The sequence below is a fragment of the Galeopterus variegatus genome, unplaced genomic scaffold, assembly GCF_000696425.1.
Source record: "Galeopterus variegatus unplaced genomic scaffold, G_variegatus-3.0.2 Scaffold365, whole genome shotgun sequence".
NCBI classification, from domain to species: domain Eukaryota; kingdom Metazoa; phylum Chordata; class Mammalia; order Dermoptera; family Cynocephalidae; genus Galeopterus; species Galeopterus variegatus.
Genome location: NW_007726476.1, coordinates 335,075 through 354,089, shown reverse-complemented (window position 1 = coordinate 354,089; position 19,015 = coordinate 335,075). Strand labels below are relative to the sequence as shown.

At 35.2% G+C, this 19,015-nt stretch overlaps 1 protein-coding gene across 1 annotated transcript in view; it reads left to right on the top strand.

Annotated features, from left to right (window-relative positions):
* The window catches only part of DNAH14 (dynein, axonemal, heavy chain 14), a 390,354-nt gene that overhangs the window by 312,203 nt on the left and 59,136 nt on the right, over positions 1 to 19,015 (top strand). Inside the window, 5 exon segments of the mRNA XM_008567995.1 lie at positions 5,868 to 6,027; positions 8,310 to 8,441; positions 8,830 to 8,925; positions 11,258 to 11,398; positions 12,766 to 12,981. Of these exon segments, the coding sequence (XP_008566217.1) occupies positions 5,868 to 6,027; positions 8,310 to 8,441; positions 8,830 to 8,925; positions 11,258 to 11,398; positions 12,766 to 12,981 (745 nt within the window).

Here is a 19,015-nt window from a genome sequence, read left to right as displayed (position 1 = left end):
TCTCCAAAACTCATTCTATGAAGCAAACATCACCCTGATACCAAAACCAGGTAAAGATACAACTAAAAGAAAACTACAGGCCAATATCCTTGATGAATATAGATGCAAAAATCCTCAATAAAATACTAGCTAACAGAATACAGCAACACATATGCTAAATTATATACCACGATCAAGTGAGATTCATCCCAGGGATGCAAGTTTGGTTCAACATACACAAATAAATAATTGTGATCCACCATATCAATAAAATCAAACACAAGGACCATATGATCATCTCTATAGATGCTGAAAAAGCATCTGATAAAATTCAACACTCATTCATGACAAAGACTCTCTATAAATTAGGTATAGATGGAAAGTATCTCAACATAATAAAAGCCATATATGATAAACCCACTGCCAATATCATCTTGAATGGAGAAAAGCTGAAAACTTTTCCTTTAAGAACAGGAACTAGACAAGGCTGCCCACTCTCACCACTCCTATTCAACATAGTGTTGGAAGTACTAGCCAGAGCAATCAGAGAAGAGAAGGAAATAAAGGGCATCCAGATTGGAAAAGATGAAGTCAAACTGTCCCTGTTTGCAGATGACATGATCCTATATATCGAACAGCCTGAAGCCTCTACAAAAAAACTCTTGGAGTTGATAAATGATTTCAGCAAGTTAGCAGGATACAAAATCAACACACAAAAATCAGTAGCATTTCTGTTCTCCAATAGTGAACATGCAGAAAGAGAAATCAAGAAAGCTTGCCCATTTACAATAGCCACCCAAAAAATAAAATACTTGGGAATTGAGCTAACCAAGGATGTGAAAAATCTCTATAATGAGAGCTGGAATCAGCCCAAATGTCCATCATCGGATGAGTGGATATGGAAAATGTGGTATATCTACACAATGGAATACTACTCAGCTATAAAAAAGAATGAAGTACTGCCATTTGCAATGACATGGATAGTCCTAGAGAGAATTATATTAAGTGAAACAAGTCAGGCACAGAAAGAGAAATATCACATGTTCTCACTTATTTTGAGGAGCCAAAAATAAATAAATACACAAACAACTTGGGGGGGAGGGAGGAAAGAAGACACAACTATTATAATTCCTTGAAGTTGATATAACAAGCAACTATTACAATTCCTTGAAGTTGATACAACAAGCAAATGGAAAGAACATTCTTGGGAGGGAGGGGGGAGAGGGAAGAGGGAGGGAGGTTTTGGTAATGGGCCACAATAATCAACCACATTGTATATTGACGAAATAAATTTTTTATTAAAAATGATACTCTGTAAACTATACAATACATTGAAATTAACAACATGCTCCTGAAGGACCTAGGAGTCCAAGAAAAAATTAAACAAGAAATCAAAAAATTTCTTGAAACTAATGAAAATAAAGATATATCATACAAAATCTGTGGGATACTGCAAAAGCAGGACAAAAAGGGAAGTTTATTGCAATAAACACTTATATCAAAAGAACACAAAGATATCAAATAAACACCCTAAAGCTATATCTCAAAGAACTAGTAAAACAAGATTAAAACAATCTCAAAACTAGTAGATGGAAAGAAATAATTAGGATCACAACAGAACTATATGTAATAGAGACTTAAAAAGTGATACAAAAGATCAGTGAAACAAAAAGTTAGTTTTTTGAGAAGATAAACAAAATAGACAAGTCATTAGCCAGGCTAACTAAAATAAGAAAGAAGACTCAAATAACAAAAATCAGAAACAAAAAAGAACACATTACAACCAATACTAGAGAACTACAAATAATTATTACAGACTATTATAAACAGCTATACATCAACAAATTTGAAAATCTGGAGGAAATGGATAAATTTTGGACACATACAAACTACCAAGACTGAACCAAGAAGAAATAGAAAACGTGAACAGACCAAACCAATAACCAACAGCAAGACTGAAGCAGTAATCAGCAGTCTTCAAACAAAGAAAAGCCCAGGACTGGATGGCTTTAATGCTGAATTCTACCAAACCTTTAAAGAAGAATTAATGGCAATTCTCTTCAAACCATTCCAAAAAATTGAAACAGAGGCCACTCTCCCAAACTTATTCTATGAGGCCAGCATCAACCTTATACCAAAACCAAAGATACAAAAAAAAAAGAAAGAAAGAAAACTACAGGCCAATATCTCTGACAAACATAGACACAAAAATCCTCAACAAAATATTAGTGGTCAGAATAAAGCAACACATCAAAAAAATTATACACATAATCAAGTGGAATTCATTCCAGGGATGCAAGGATGGTTCATCATATGCAAGTCAATTAATGTGATGCATCACATCAACAAAATCAAGGACAAAAACCACATGGTTATCGCAATAGATGCAGAAAAAGCACTTAACAAAATTCAACATTGCTTCATTATAAAAACTCTCAGTAAATTAGGTACAGAAGAAAAGTATCTCGACACTATAAAAGCCATATTCAACAAACCCACTGCAGATATTTTCCTGAAAAGCTTTCAGCTTTTCCCCTAAGAACAGGAACAAAACAGGGATGCCCACTCTCACCACTCCTATTTAACATAGTATTGGAAGTACTAGACAGAGCAATCAGGCAATAGAAAGAAATAAAGGGCAAAAGAAATTGGAAAAGATGAAGTCAAACTGTCCCTGTTTGCAGATGGCATGATCCTATATATAGAAAAACCTAAAGTCTCTACCAAAAAACTCTTAGAGCTGATAAATGATTTGAGTAAAGTTGTAGGATACAAAGTCAACACACAAAAAATCAGTAGCATTTTTATACTCCAATAATGAGCTAGCAGAAAAAGAAATCAAGAAAGCAAGCCCATTTATAGTAGTAACAAAAAAATAACCTAGGAATCAACTTAAGCAAGGAGGTGAAAGATCTCTACAATGAGAACCACAAATCACTGTTGAAAGAAATTAAAGAAGACACAAAAGATGGAAAGACATTCTATGCTCTTGGATTGGAAGAATTAACACTGTGAAAATGTCCATACTACCCAAAGCAATCTACAGATTCAATGCAATCCCAGTCAAAATACCAATGACTTTCTTCACAGAAATAGAAAAAAACAATTCTAACATTCATATGGGACAACAAACGGCCTCTAATAGCCAAAGCAATCCTGAGCAAATAAAATAAATAAGTAAATAAAGCCAAAGGAATTATACTACCTGACTTCAAATTGTACTCCAAGGCTATAGTAACCAAAACATCATGGTACTGGTATAAAGACACTCAGACCAGTGGGACAGAATAGAGAACCTAGAAATCAACCCACATACTTACAGCCAACTGATATTTGACAAGAGCAACAGGAACATACATTGGGGAAATGACTGCCTCTTCAATAAGTGATGCTGGAAAAACTGCACATCCATATGTAGGAGAATGAAACTAGACCTGATCCTCTCACCATACACCAAAATGAACTCAATATGGATTAAAAACATATATAAGACCAAACCTATAAAACTACTAAAAGAAAACAAAGGGAAACACTTCAGGAAGTAGGACTGGGCAATGACTTATGAACAAGACCCCCAAAGCACAGGCAATAAAAGAAAAAATAAACAAATTGGGATTTTATCAAACTAAAAATCTGCACAACAAAAGAAACAGATAACAGAGCGAAAATGCAGCCTAGGGTATGAGAAAAAATTTTCGCAAACTATGCATCTGACAAAGGATTTGTATCCAGAATATACAAGGAACTCAAGCAACTTAACAGTAAAAAAAAAAAAAAAGTAACCTGCTTTAAAAATGGGCAAAGGAGCTGAATAGGCATTTCTCAAAGGAAGATATGCAAATAGCCAACAGACACATGAAAAAATGCTCAACATCACTAAACATCAGGGAAATGCAAATCAAAACCACACTGAAATATCATCTCATACCATTTAGACTGGCCATCATCAGTAAGACAGAGAATAACAAATGCTGGTGAGGATGCAGAGAAAGGGGAACCCTCCTACACTATTGGTAGGACTGCAAATTAGTGCAGCTATTATGGAAACAGCATGGAGCTTCCTCAAACTACAGATAGCACTGCCATACAATCCAGCAATCCTGCTGCTGGGTATACATTCAAAGGAATGGAAATCATCATGTTGAATGGATACCCGCACTCTCTTGTTTATCACAACTCTGTTTACATTATCTAAGATTTTGAACCATCTAAAATGTCCATTGATGGATGACTAGATAAGGAAATTGTGGTGTATATACACAACGGAATACTACTGTGCCGTAAAAAGGAATGAAATTCTGCCATTTGCAGCTATGTGGATGAACTTAGAGAAAATTATGTTAAGGGAAATAAGCCAAGCACAGAAAGAGAAATACCACATGTCCTCACTCATAAGTGGGAGCTGAAAAAAATGAACAAAAAAAGAAAGATAAAACAACCACAATAATTCCTTGAACTTTCAAAAAGAGAAACTGAAACTGAGGCCACCAGGGATGGAAAAGTGCGGATGGGGGAAGGTGGTTAGCGAGAAATTGGTAAAGGGCCACAAAAAAATGCTTATATTGTGTAATGATAAAATAAATTAATTAATAATTAAAAGCTCAAAGTGCAAAAGAAAGAGAGTAGAACTGTGGTTACTAGAGGCAAGAAAGGGGAGAGTGGGGGATAGTGAGAAGCTGGTTAATGGGTACAAAATTACAGCTAGATAGGAAAAATAAATTCTAGTGATGTACAGTAGTGCTAGGCACCTATAATTAACAGCCATTTATTGTAATTATAGAAGCAGTATGTTGTCAAATGGCTAAAAGAGAGGAGCTTAAATGTTCTCAACACAAAGCAATGATAAAATTTTGCAATGATTAATTTGCTAACTACCTGGATTTGATCCCTACATCTTGTATACATGTATTGAAATATAACTTTGTACCCTATAGATATGTTCATTCAATACATTTCAAAGAAATGTATATGTTTATAAGAAAGATATATATGCACATCTATATATATATATAGAAAGAAATTTAAGGCAGGGGGACCTTCTTGGTAACCCCAATGGGTAGCATCATACAAAGTGTCTTTGTTGCCTGCCTTCTTTTGGGAAATCTGTACGATTTTCACTTGCGGGGACTCATTACCCTGGGTGGACCTGCCCCTGTGTTCCCACATTCCAAAGGCTGCTGCACGGCAACCACCACCCTCTCATGGTTTTCCATTGAAATTTGCTTCTTGGGAATGTTTTTTGACACCTGACTCTCCAGTGTAAACTTCTTATCTGATGGTGTGGTGGCATGTTAATTTATTAGGGCACAGCTAAGAGGCAGCATCCAATGTTCCAGTAACGAGTATATTAATAACTTGAGAAACAAATTGCCATCTACCTTCCTTCCCCTGACTCTGTTGTATCAGTGATCTTCATGGTAGGAATTTTAGATCAGGGTGAAGAAAAGTCAGAGGATATGTTTTAGAGGAGTTGAACCTCATGGCACTCCTTAAATCATAAGAAAAGAGCTGACTCCAACTACCCACCCTGCCCACCCACATATACAGTGTTTCTGTCAAGTAGTCATCAGTAAATCAACCCTGCAATGAAATAGGATAGTTCCTATTTTTAAATAATCCTACAATGAATACTTTTATAATAAAAAGTATTAGCCTCTAACTCAGATGTTTTGCATATTTAGATGTTATGCATTTCATCTTCCTAAAGCAAAGGTACCTATATATTAATTTTAAAAGATGCCCAAGTAGTGAAATAGCTACCTGTTGACAAGTAATTCTCCTTATCAAAATGCTTGTTTAAAATCCATGTATATTGTCTTCTGAGAGAGTTTACAGGGTGCATTTGATTTTAATTGTGAAGTTGATTAGATTTTCACCATCTGTTATAGAGTATACACCCGACCTCCCTTCCTTGTACTGACTGTCATGAACGCAGTATGTATTCTTCTACAAAGGAAACCTAACTGGACAACAGCGAAGTTACTTCTTTCAGAAACTGGTTTCCTTAAAAAATTGATTAACCTTGACAAGGACAGTATACCTGATAAGGTAAAATGTTGATCCCTAATTGACGCATTCTGTATTTATAATCGAACTTCTGTATTAGAATTGAAAGACAGAGGTTAAGAGCTAAAAGATCAGAAAGCAAGCTCCATACCCAAACTTAACAGAGTTCCTGGAAGTATCCAGAAAAAGCAACATATCACTGAAACTGGAAAATCTCATGTCTCAGAATCTCTTTAAATAATGAAGAATAGAGAAGTAAAAGGAAAATAGCAGGAGAAAGTCTTTCTGGATGGATTGTGTTAAACTATGAAAGTGCGATGTGTGTCTAAGATTTATTTTTTTGTGTAACAAATGTTCATATGTGCCAGACATTGTCCTGAGCACTTTACGGATATTAGTTTAAGTGGAAGGAGATGAAGGACAGATTAAGGCACAGAAAAAGTTGAAAGAAAATAAGGTAGCCTGGAAATTCTAGTGGAAGGTTTTGCTGGAGCAGATTTAATTCACAAGAATGTAGATTTACTGTAGGACTTCAAGGAGGCAGAGAACAGGGTCAATGTTCTAGACAAGCAGCAGCCTTCAGGGCACTGGTAGAGTGGGGCAGGCCATGCTAGATGGGTGAGTCTTGTAGAGAGGGGTAAGGCAAGGTAGACAAGAGATTACAAAAGCCTGGGCCAAGGTGTTGTAGATGGAAGTAGAATCTACTTCTACTATTTGAAAGGTCAAATACAGTGATGTAGCCACAAGCTGAGTAATGCCTGGAACTACAGAGCTGGAAAGGGCAAGGACCAGATTCTCTCCTAGAGCCGCTGGAGGAAATCCTGCCCTACCTACACCTTGATTTCAGGCTTCTAGTCTCCAGAACTGTGAGAGAGTAATTTGCTATTAAGTCACCCAGTTTGTGGTAATTTGTTACAGCAGCCACAGGAAACTAATACGCACTTTGGAATTGGGAAGTGGTAGCTGCTGTAACAAATACCTAAAGATGTGGAATTGAATCACAGATAGAGACTGGAAGAATTTCCAAACTGGGATGTTACATACGAGATGAGCTGAGAGCTAAGCTCACAGGCAGACTAATCAATTTTTAGGCTGAATGGGTGAGTACTTGTTAATTCATTAAATAAATGTTTGAGGAGCATCTTCCTTGTGAGAGACATTATTATGGAGTAGTTTACAAGATCACAGCATTCATTCCTTGATGTTATGAAATTTACATTGTAACAGCGAAGACAGACACTAAACAGAGAGACAATTAATTAGTTACAATGATGATCTGTGCTATTAGTATATGAACAAGGTGATTTTTTGGCAGAATGTTAGTGTTGGACTTCATATTCTTTGTTAATTAATGCAACAATAACTTACTCTCTGAAGAATTCTTAGCAAATATGATTTCCTTTGGTTTTCTTTAAATAGTTATTCCAAGCTAAAACTAATTAATAGTTCATCTAAAGAAATGATGAAAAACCTAACAGTATTTTAAATAATAATAATAACACAGATAATAAATTGAGAGTGGATCACCTGCCATCTAAATTATTCAGGAAAATGGTTCTATTCTTCCAGGCAAGAGAAGAGATGCCTGCTTGGAAAGGGAAAAGGAATCTCAATTTGAGAAAGACTTCATTCCAGTGATGACTCCCAAAAGTAGATGAGAAATACTGTATATCTAATTCTAAAATAGGTTGTACCATTTAGATAACGTGGGTCTGTGGGCATTTGACACAGCTAGAGAATGTCCTCGATAAACCCCAGCATGGCCCAGGCCATGCCACTATCGTTGAATAGACAGGCCATTGAATAGGGACTGTACCCTGCCAGTATGCACCTTGGGGAGAAGGTGGAAAATGATATTGCTAGTCACCTCGCACCTAAAGTGCACAAGGAGACTACAAACCTCCTTACACACCAAATTCTTCAAAACCAGAGGAAGTTAATCTGTTTTGTTTTTGTTTTAAAATGGAGTGCCAGGGCTGGCCAGGTAGCTCAGTTGGTTGGAGTGCAGTGTTATAACACCAAGGTCAAGGGTTTGGATCCCCAAACTGGCCAGCTGCCAGAAAAAAATAAAATGGAGTTCCTTTTTAGAAACGATAGCAAAGCTACTGCAACAACAATAGCAATAGCGGGGTGTTTATAATAGAGGCTTTTCCCCTCCTGGTAATAGGGCCATTTTTGTACCACATATATGTCTTTAATTCTATGTCGAAGAGTGGTTGAGTATTTCTTATATGAAATAAAATTTCATTCTAATGTAGATTGGGGAAAACTCCAGATCAATAATATTTCTTTTTCAGGTAACATATGAACTGTATTCTCTCTAGGTTTTCATGAAGCTGAAAAAAATTTTAATCTTGCCTGATTTCAACCCAAACAAGATTGCTATGGTTTCTGTTGCTTGTTGCTCTATGTGCCAGTGGGTTATAGCTTTGAATAACTACCACGAAGTACAGAAGGTATGCTTTCTCCTCCTGAATATCTGTGATGATTTGGAAGTGACACATCAAAGTCCCAGAAATAATTTTATTTAACAATGCTCAAATGAACTTCTGTGGAAAGAATACCTAATGAAAAATGCTTTAATTAACTATATTATGCTAACTCACACAGACACCAAAGTGGTCCTATTAGACTTTTTAAATTTATGACAGCTGTGCTATTGTTTTATTTGTCAATTTTAATTTATTTCACTGTAATAAGCTACTTTATATTCCTCATGTACACATAATTCCAGAAAAGTTTATTTTAATGGCTGATATCTATAAATGTTTTTAAATAGAAGTGGCATTTTTGACAGTAAAGCTCACTTTTTTAACACTTTCATGTTCTGACATTCTCTTTAAGCTGGTGGGCCCTAAACAAATCCAAGTAGCTAAAGCTCAAAATGTCCTTAAAATTGCACGACAAAGGTTGGCTGAAAAACAAAGAGGTTTACAGCTGGTAAGAAACTTTTTTTTACTTGTTAAATTTTTAATACTTTTATGAACTAGACAAAAACATCAAGAAGAAGTCATTATCTCAGTAGAGCTTATCAGTTAAAGATAAAATGGGGATAATAGTAGAGGCAGTGAAGAGATTGTGAGGATTAAGAAAATATTATATATACTATATGTAAAGCCCTCAGTGCCTGCCACATAATAAAACACTCAATAATGTTAATTATTATCATCTCAGTAATATTTTAATTTACCATTTTACCAAATTTCTCCCAGAAAATCTTTATAACTTCAGTCTACAAAACATCAGTCCAACCAGTATCAATACCTATCACATAATAGACATTTCATGTGTTTAATTCAATCTGTACTTCCTACAAATTTAATATTTCAATAACTTACCAGGTCATGAGTAACAAGAGAAGAGTTTCCTCAAAGGAATCAATGCAATGAGTAAGCAAACAAAAACGATATAATACATAAAAGAGCAAACACCTGAATAATTATTATGAGTGAACCAAGAATAAATTCTAAATCATTAGAGAAAGCATGCCAAAAGTAGCTAAGGTGTAAAAATTAGGTATATATTTTCACCAGGATAACATATTTTAAAAAAGGAGAAATTACAAATCATAATAAGCACAATTTTGTCTATACACTTAAGCATATAGACCATGTTCAAGTCTCCCTGCTAAACCTTGTCTCCAAAGATTTTGAGAAGACAAAGATCTTTCAGAATATAAATAACAATATGAGTTAATAAGACTAAAAGACTGCAACCCTAGAGATAATATCAGACAATTCATAATTACTTCTCAAACAACTGTTATGAACTGTACATCAGTGTGGATTTCACAAGGCTGGGACTTCATGACAGCTGGAAATTGATGAGGATTTTAAAGAATGCCTAGGATTAACATTTCTCTAATGGAAGGGCCCAGGCATAAGAGAAGGATATGAGCCAAATCCCAAAGACAAGAAAACTTAAGGTTTGTTTGGGAGATATGGGATTAACCAATTTGGCTGAAGAGTAATATAACTGGAAAGAAGTAGTAAAGGAGATGAAATTATGAAGGAAGGTTGGGATCAGATTGTGTAGGCATTTATTGAGAGGGCCAAAACTTTAGACATATCTTTAGTCAATTATTTCTAAAAGAATTCACCAAACACTTTTGAGCAGATGTGTCATCAAGATAAGTAGTAATTTAAGAAAATTATTTTATCAGCTATTCATGAAAATACATTTTCCACTGACATCCTAGAGATAATTAACAGCCACTTCATCCTACCAGCCTAACTTAAAAAACCCATTTATTCTGCTCTGCTCAGTGTGGCTGGGTAGGTGAGATCCATCCAACCCCAGAGGACTTAGAAATACCACCTCAACTACTCTGCCAGCTTTTCTAAGAAGTTGGTTCCACCTATAGGATTAGTCAGTCTAAATTCAGTTTGATCTACAAATACTCCTAGTATGCCATAAAAATTAACCTTATTTTGGACCTGCTTCATAGCACGGCTCGTTGCATCATCCTTAGTGGTAATACACAAACTCACCAAAATGGTGGACTTAAACCTTTCATCAAACCTAAATCTGTACAAGTTACCACCAATCATGAGTTTGCCAGTGAAAGAAATCAAACTCAAACATGTCTCACATAATTGAGAAGGTCAAGTGTGGAGCTGACTCCATCTGGAGTCAAGGGCTCAAAGATGTCATCGGGGCTTTGTCTCTCTCTCTCTCTCTCTTTCTCTCCCCTATTTCTCAGTGCTATTGTCTCTATTAGTTTCATTCTGTAGGCAGTTTCTCATCACATGATGAGCAAGGTGGTAGCTGGTACCTGAAATTCACATTATCCCAGTATCACAACCCAAGAGGAAGATATCTCTCTTTTAAAGTATAGTGTGTGATGGGCCTTGATTGGATCATATGACCATCCCTGAATTGGTTAATTTAGCCAGCTGGATGGGGCTCTATGATTGGCCAGTGTAAGTCACATGTCAATACTGGAAGCAGGAGTTGGAGCACAAAGATTGATCGTCCCTGTAGGATCATGAGTAGCAGAAGAGAAGCTTCCTCAAAAAATTTTTAAAAGGAGGTGGGGACGAGTGTGCCACCAGGCCGGCCTGAAGATGGCATTTTAAAATACAAAACTTCAAGGTCATGGAATCATTTTATTTCTATAATGTATATTTTCATTGGTAATATAATCCATCCAGGAAGATGTTCCAGGATGTGAAAATGAAGTGGTTACACAGTATATTTATATAAATGAAAGATAAACTCTTGAAGCAAAATGAGATAGTTTTTTTTCAATAATGAATTAATTGTCTTTCAGATTGAAGAACATTTGCTGTTTCTTCAGACAGCCTACAAAGATATTGTTGCTGAAAAACAACTATTATTAAATCGGAAAGCACAGGCTAGCAGGCGCTTGCAGTGTGCATCTGTCCTACTAACTGTCCTAGAAGATGAGAAGGCATGACTTTCCTTGGTTTTATATCTTTTTCATTAATTTCTACTGGACTCGACAACCCCTAAGATGTTATTTGCACTGCAGGCTATATCATGTACCTCCTAAAACTATCTTACTACCCAGTTTTTTACTGAGATCAGTAGACAGCCCCAGCCCTATTCAGATAAAATAAAGGAATCCTGTTCAAATAATTGTCTTACACACAGAAGTACTATACTACAAAGATCCAAGGTTATTTTCTGTTGTTCATAAGACATCAGCACACTTTTGTCTGATGAGGCCCAAAGTAAACCTTTCAGTGATTGTCATCGGTTTCCATTTTCTAGCACTTGAACACCCAAGATGAATATATAAATCGTGGGTTGGGCCAAAATGGAGAAGATATCATTAGGGGGAAAAAAGAAAATTTTGGGTTGTTCTGTCAACCTTCTGACCCCTTTTATCTTGTCTTTTTATTTCTCCACTAATTCATCTGCCTTCTCTTCAGTTGAATCCCTAGTAAGCTGACGAGAATCGTGGTTTAGTTTTACCTTGCCTGTCTCAAGGGATGTTACAAAATCTCAAGATAATTTTAATTTAGTTTAATTATTTAAATAAATGCATATCATGGAAGACTTTCACTGGACAGGGAGAAGGAGGTTATGAAATCAGATCAATCAAAGGGAGATTGTAGCCCTCAAAAGTTGACTGTTGTCCCTGAGAGCTCAATATTTGTTGAGGGGCAGTGGAACATCAGCATTATCCCACATTTCAAGCTTCCAGAAGAGAGGGTTCTTTCTCAGCATGCCTTATTCATTGACCAATCAAGCACATACATGATGAAAGAGAGAGGCCATTTAACCAGAGAGTATGAGTTCAGATCCCAGCTACAACCCTCAGAAGCTTTGTGATCTTGAGCAAGTACATTAACTTCTCTAAACTTTAATTTCTTCATCTTAAAATGAAATCAGTAGCATTTACTTAACAGGATATTGAAAGTGTCAAATGAGATTTTCAAAGTAAAGTGTCTGGAAGATAAAGATTCAATAAATATTGGTTATTATTATAATTGTTATTATTGAACACCACTAATAATATAATGAATTAATAGTTTTTACATTATCCTGCTTTATTACACAAAGGATTTGAAATTGCTCTGTATTTATCCTAGCAAATATGACACTTTTGACAAACTCAAGAATAGGACTAGCGTTTCTTTCAGAAAACAGTTCGTTTTTAAATATTATGCATTATTAACTTTCACACAACTACAACTTGAAAACAGTAATAGTAACAGCAATGATAGATCCAACATGGAGACCATGAGTTTTTAAAATGTCTCATAATGGTATGTTTTATATCAAATAACTCATTTTTATTTTAACATTTAGACTCGATGGGAAGAAATGGTCCATCAAATAGACAACAAATTGCAAGGAATTTTGGGTGACATACTTCTTTCCGCAGCATGCATTGTCTACAGTGGAGTTTTAACACCTGAATTTCGCCAATTGATTGTGAATAAATGGGAGGATTTTTGCATTGAAAATAGCATTTCTTTGTCTTCCAACTTTTCTTTAATTGAAGTTATGGCACAAAAATATGAGGTTAGTAACATATTTCTGTTATCCAGTTAAGTGCTTGTTGTTATTGATTTGGGTTTGGAGTATGTGTGTGGTTTTTGGTTTAGATCTTTTCCCAAAATTTTTTTAATATTTTAGATATTTTTATTTATTTATTTTACATTCTGAGTTGTTGCAGGGGTAGAGGGCTGGCCCACAGTTGCTGGCCTGGTAGCAATAGGGGCCAGGGCTGAGGCCCACGGCCCCCATCCACCAAATTATTTTGATAAGTGAAAATACTGAAGTTTGTTTCAGGTCTTAATTTTTTTTTTTTAACTTATAGCTCTAATGCCTTAGTTAATTATCTCTCCTGTTTCTTATCCTCCGGGCTGAAGTCAAATATCCTCTTTCCCATTGTCATTCTACTACCCCGTCCTAATGAATATGATGAATTTCTTTCCCTGAAACCCCTTTAATAAATAAAATTGGTAAACTTATTGAACCACATGGAGTATTCTTAGACACAAGCAATAATATCGACCTCCATTTATCAATTTAGATATTTATTGTCTATTTATATAAATCCTCTGCTGACGTTTAAAGATTAAAAAAAGAGATGCACCTACTTTTTAAAAATCCTCTGAGAGTAATTTTAGATTGGTTTCTCTACTGATAACTCTGCTTAAACCTACAAAATCTCAGAAACAAATACTGGCTTCTCATGTTCATAATGCTAATAACTATTTGAAACCCAAATACACAATATCAGTAATTACATTAGATGTAAATGGACTGAATGCTCCAGTTAAAAGTCTAATATTTAAAGACTACAAATAACAGTATAAACCAAAGCACAAAACACAAACCATGTTATTTATGACACATAAAGGATACATCTAAAACATAAAGAAAAATCAAGAGTGTAAAATGGGAGAAAATTTACCATCGATTACCAAAAAAAGGACAAAATAAACTTTAAGGCAAAAAAATGATTACTAGAATTAAATAAACTCACTTTACAGTAAAAATTGTTCTAATTCTCCAAGAATACATTAACAATTCAAAATTTGTACATAATAACATGATCTCAAACAATATAAGGCAAACATTAAAAAACTACAGGGAGGGCCGGCCCGGTGGCGCACTGCTACAGTGCGCCGCTTGGGAGCGCGGCGGCGCTCCCACCAAGGGTTCGGATCCCACATACAGACCGGCCGCTCACTGGCTGAGCAAGGTGCGGGTGCAACACCGAGGGTTGCGATCCCGTTGCCGGTCCCGGTCCGGTACGGGCATGACACTGAGGGTTGCGATCCGTTGCCGGTCACGAAAAAAAGACAAAAAGGAAAAAAAAAAAAAACTACAGGGAAAGATAGGCAAATCTGTAATCATAGAGAAAGATTTTAATGCTTCTCTTTCTGTAACGCATAGAATGAGCACACAAAAATCAGTAAGAATAGAGAGGATTTGAACAGCACGGTCAACAAATGGACTTAATAGAAACAACAAAGGGAATTAGAACACCGTAGCTTACACCTGCAGCTTACACATTCTCTGCCAGTACATATGGAACATGACCAAAATTGACTGTATAATGGGCCACAAATCAAGTTTTGACAAATGTCAAAGGAGTGAAATCACAAAGAGTATGTTCTTCTCACCAAAATAAAATTAAGCCACAAGTCAATTATTAAGAAATAGTTTGAAAATCCTCATAGTTTTGGAAATTAGAAAATATACTCCTAAACTAATCTGAGGTCAAAGAAGAAATCAGAATTGAAAAAATGGTATATTGGTGAAAGTTTTTCCTTTGAGATTGGGTATAAGATAAAGGGATATCGTCTATCTCCATTTGTATTTAACATTGTACTAGGGATCCTAGACAGTGCAATAAGCCAAGGTTGTGGGGGGGTCTGGATATTAGGATGGAAAAGGAAAAAAGAAAAAATATAAATTTTTGCAGGTGATATTTTATGTACTTAGAAAATCCAAGAGAATCTATAGCTATATCATGAGAATTAAAGTTTAGTGAAGTTTCTGGAATTAAAAATCAATATACAAAATCCAATTGCGTTTCTCTCCACCTGTAACAAAGTGTACTGTTCAATGTTTTTAGATACTATTTATCAGAGCATCAAAGTGAACCTGTCAAAAGATGTGCAAAACTTATAGAAAGAATACTATAAAATTCTGAGATAAGCTTTAAGAAACAAATAAATGAAGAGTTATACCAAGTTCATGAATTGAAAGACTCAATATTCTAATGTTGCCATTTCTTTCCATATTGATCTATAGATCCAGTGTAATCCCAATTAACATCCCATAGGGGTGGGTGGGTGAGTGCCACTTGACAAGCTGATGCTAAAAGTTGTAAGAAAAGGCAAAGAGCCAAAATGTCCAAAACAATGCTGATGAAGGGCTAGGTGGAGGGACTTGCTATATCAAGTGTGAAGATTTACTTTAAAGCTATAGTACTTAGGACAGTGGTATTGTTTATCCATGTGTGTACCAATACAAGGATAAACAATTACATTGATAGAACACAACTGATAGCCCAGAAACACAGCCACACATACAAGGACATTTGATTTATGATAAAGGTGATACTGTAGTCCAGTGGGAAATGGATATTCTTTTTAATAAGCAATGCTGGGTAATTGAATATACGTTTTTTAAAAAAGCAAACTTGACCATTACTTCACACCACATAAAAATCCATGAATTTTGGACCTAAATGTGAAATGCAAATATATAAAGCATAACTTAGGAGACTATATGTATGACCCCAGGTAAAAAAAAAAAAAAAAAAAAAGATCTTTTAAACAAAGCTAACCGTAAAGGAAACATTTGATAAATTGAATTACATTAAAATTTAGACCTTCTGTTCATCAAAAGACACCATTGAGAGGGTATAAAGACAAGCCAAAGAGTTGGAAAAGATATTTATAATATATATATTGAACAAAGGGCCCTATCCAGAATATAAAAAAGAACCTATTACAAGTCAATAAACAAAAAATAGACAACTTAGTAGATAAATGGGCAAGAGCCTTGAATAGGTTATCTCACAGAAAAGAATATCCAGATAGACAATAAACATGTAGGTGTTTAACCTAATTAAGGGGTTCATTAGGGGAATGCAAATTAAATGCAAAATGAGATACCACAATGCAGCTGCCAGACAGGCTAAAATTTAAAAGACTGACAATATGAAGAGTTTGCAAGGATATGGAGTAATAGAAACTCAGGGTGATAATATAAAATGCTACAATCATTTTAGAAAACTGTTATTAGTTACTAATACTAAAAGTACAAATACCCTATGACCCAATATTCCACTCCTAGTTTTTTTCCTAAAAGAAATGTGTACAAACCTGGTTCAATAGACATATAGAAGAATGTTCATTATAGCATTATTCACAATAGCCAAAAACTTGAAACAATCCAAGTGCCCTCAGCAGTAGAATAGATAAATAAACCATGTTACATTCATAAAGTGGAATATTCTACAGTGATGAGAATGAACAAATGCAGCTACACAATACGGATAAAGCCAGACACACAAAAAAAGATATAATAAGATTTCATTTACCTAACGGTCAAAAATAAGCAAAACCAAACTACAGTGCTTAGGAATACATACTTAGGTAAAATGATTAAGACAAGTGTAAAAGTCGGGAGAATGATTCGGTTTCGAAAACAGAAACTATGTTTTCCTGGGGTTCATTTCTCTCACCAACCTTTACTCCTGTCTTCTTTGCCTGTATTTAAATAGAATCTATACTCCAACCAACGGGAATATTTGTTCTTTTCAGGATTATTCATCATCTTTCATATTTCCTTTTACATAGAATTCAAAAGCTTGCAATTCTTCAAAGGCTTAACCAAAAAACTTTTTCCTTCAGCCCAAAACTGATAAGTATCCTCAGCTTCTCCCAGGCAGGCCCCTGCTGCCTTTTGTGGCAAGATTCCCTGGCATCCTGTCTCTTCTTTTACCTCCATGGGTCTTTATCTGTCATCCTGCTGATACAGGCATGAAATAGAAGTGGCAGGAAAAGAGGCCATGTAAGAAGTGAAAAGCTTACCGGGCTTGGAGTCAGTTTCTAAGTCAAACCCTACCTCTGCCTCTTATTCTGGTAATAAGACCTTAGGCAAGTATCTAACCTCTTTTAGCCTCAGTTCTTCCATCTAAGAAATGATGGTGGTTATAGTAGTTTAACTAGATAATGCATATATGTCTTTGGTGGTTGGCAGGTGTGGCTATTATTATATTTGTGTAATTCTATAATATTACATTTCATATATGATTCAGAGTCTAAGAGCCTTGGAATTAGATGCTCTGGATTATATTTCTTTTGTCTCCCATGACATCTTTATTGTGATAGGCATTATAAATGTCTCTACTGATAAACAGAAAAGTATAACTTAGCGAATAATAACCTTACCAAAAATTTTGTATCCAATTTGCTTTTGTTCATTTCCTTGGTCCTTTTAAAGATTAATTTTCTCAGTCCTTTTAAAAGTTAATTTTCTTTTTTAATTTCTCTTTTTACTGACACATAATTTGTACATATTTATGGGGTGCAGAGTAATATTTTGATACATGTATACACTGTGTCATGATCAAATCAGGCTAATTAGCATGTCCATCACCACAGACATTTATCACTTCTTTGTGATGAGAACATTTGAACTCCTGTCTTCTAGCCACTTGAAAATATACAATAAATTATTGTTAATTATAGATACCTAGCACTATTATAGAATACTGGAACTTATTCTTCCTGTCTAGTTGTGATCATGTATCCATTAACCAACCTGCTCCTAACCCCCTCACCCAACCCTTCCCAGTCTCTAGTAACCTCAGTTCTACTCTCCACTTCCATTAGCTCACTTTTTTAGCTCCTACATATGAGTGAGGACATACCATATTTATCTTTCTGTACCTGACTTATTTCTCCTAACATAATGTCTTCCAAGCTCATCGTGTTGCTGCAAATGACAAATGACATGATTTCATTCTTTTTTAAGGCTGAATCGTATTCCATTGGTATATATATCACATTTTCTTTATCCATTCATCTGATGATGAACACTTAAACTGATTGTATATCCTGGCTATTGTAGATAGTGGTGTGATAAGCATGGGGTACAGGCATCTCTTTGGTATATTGATTTCCTTTCCTTTAGATAAATACCTAGTAGTGGGATGGCTGGGTCATATGGGAGTTCTATATTTAGTTTTTTGAGGAACCTCCATATTGTTTTTCATAATGACTTCACTAATTTACATTCCCACTAACAATGTATAAGAGTTTCCTTTTCTCTGCATCCTCACCAGCATTTGTTGTTGTTGTTTGTCTTTTTGGTAATGGCCATTCTAACTGGGGTGAGATGATATGATATCTCAGTGTGGTTTTGATTTGCATTTCTATGATGATTAGTGATGTTGAGCATTTTTTCATGTACCTGTTGCCCCATTTGTATGTCTTCTTTTGAGAAATGTCTATTTAAATTATTTGTCCATTTTTTTAATCAGATTATTTAGTGGGGGCTTTTTTGTTGTTTTTTGTTTGTTTGTTTGCTGTTGAATTGTTTGAGTTCCTTGTATACTATGGATATTAATCTCTTGTCAGATGCATAGTTTGAAAATATTTTCTCCCATTCTGCATGCCTCTTCACTCTGTTGATTGTTTCCTTTGCTGTGCAGAAGAGTTTTAGTTTGATGTAATCCCATATGACTATTTTTGCTTTTGTTACCTGTGCTTTCGAAGTCTTCTCCACAAAATTTTTGCTCAGACCAACATCTTGGAGTGTTTCCTCCCCTATGTTTTCTTTCAATAGTTTTATAGTTTGGGGTCTTGAATTTAAGTTTTGGTCCATTTTGAGTAGACTTTTTTACATAGTGACAGATAGAGGTCTGGTTTTTTTGCTCAGACCAACATCTTGGAGTGTTTCCTCCCCTATGTTTTCTTTCAGTAGTTTTATAGTTTGGGGTCTTAAATTTAAGTTTTGGTCCATTTTGAGTAGACTTTTTTACATAGTGACAGATAGAGGTCTGGTTTCAATCATCTGCATATAG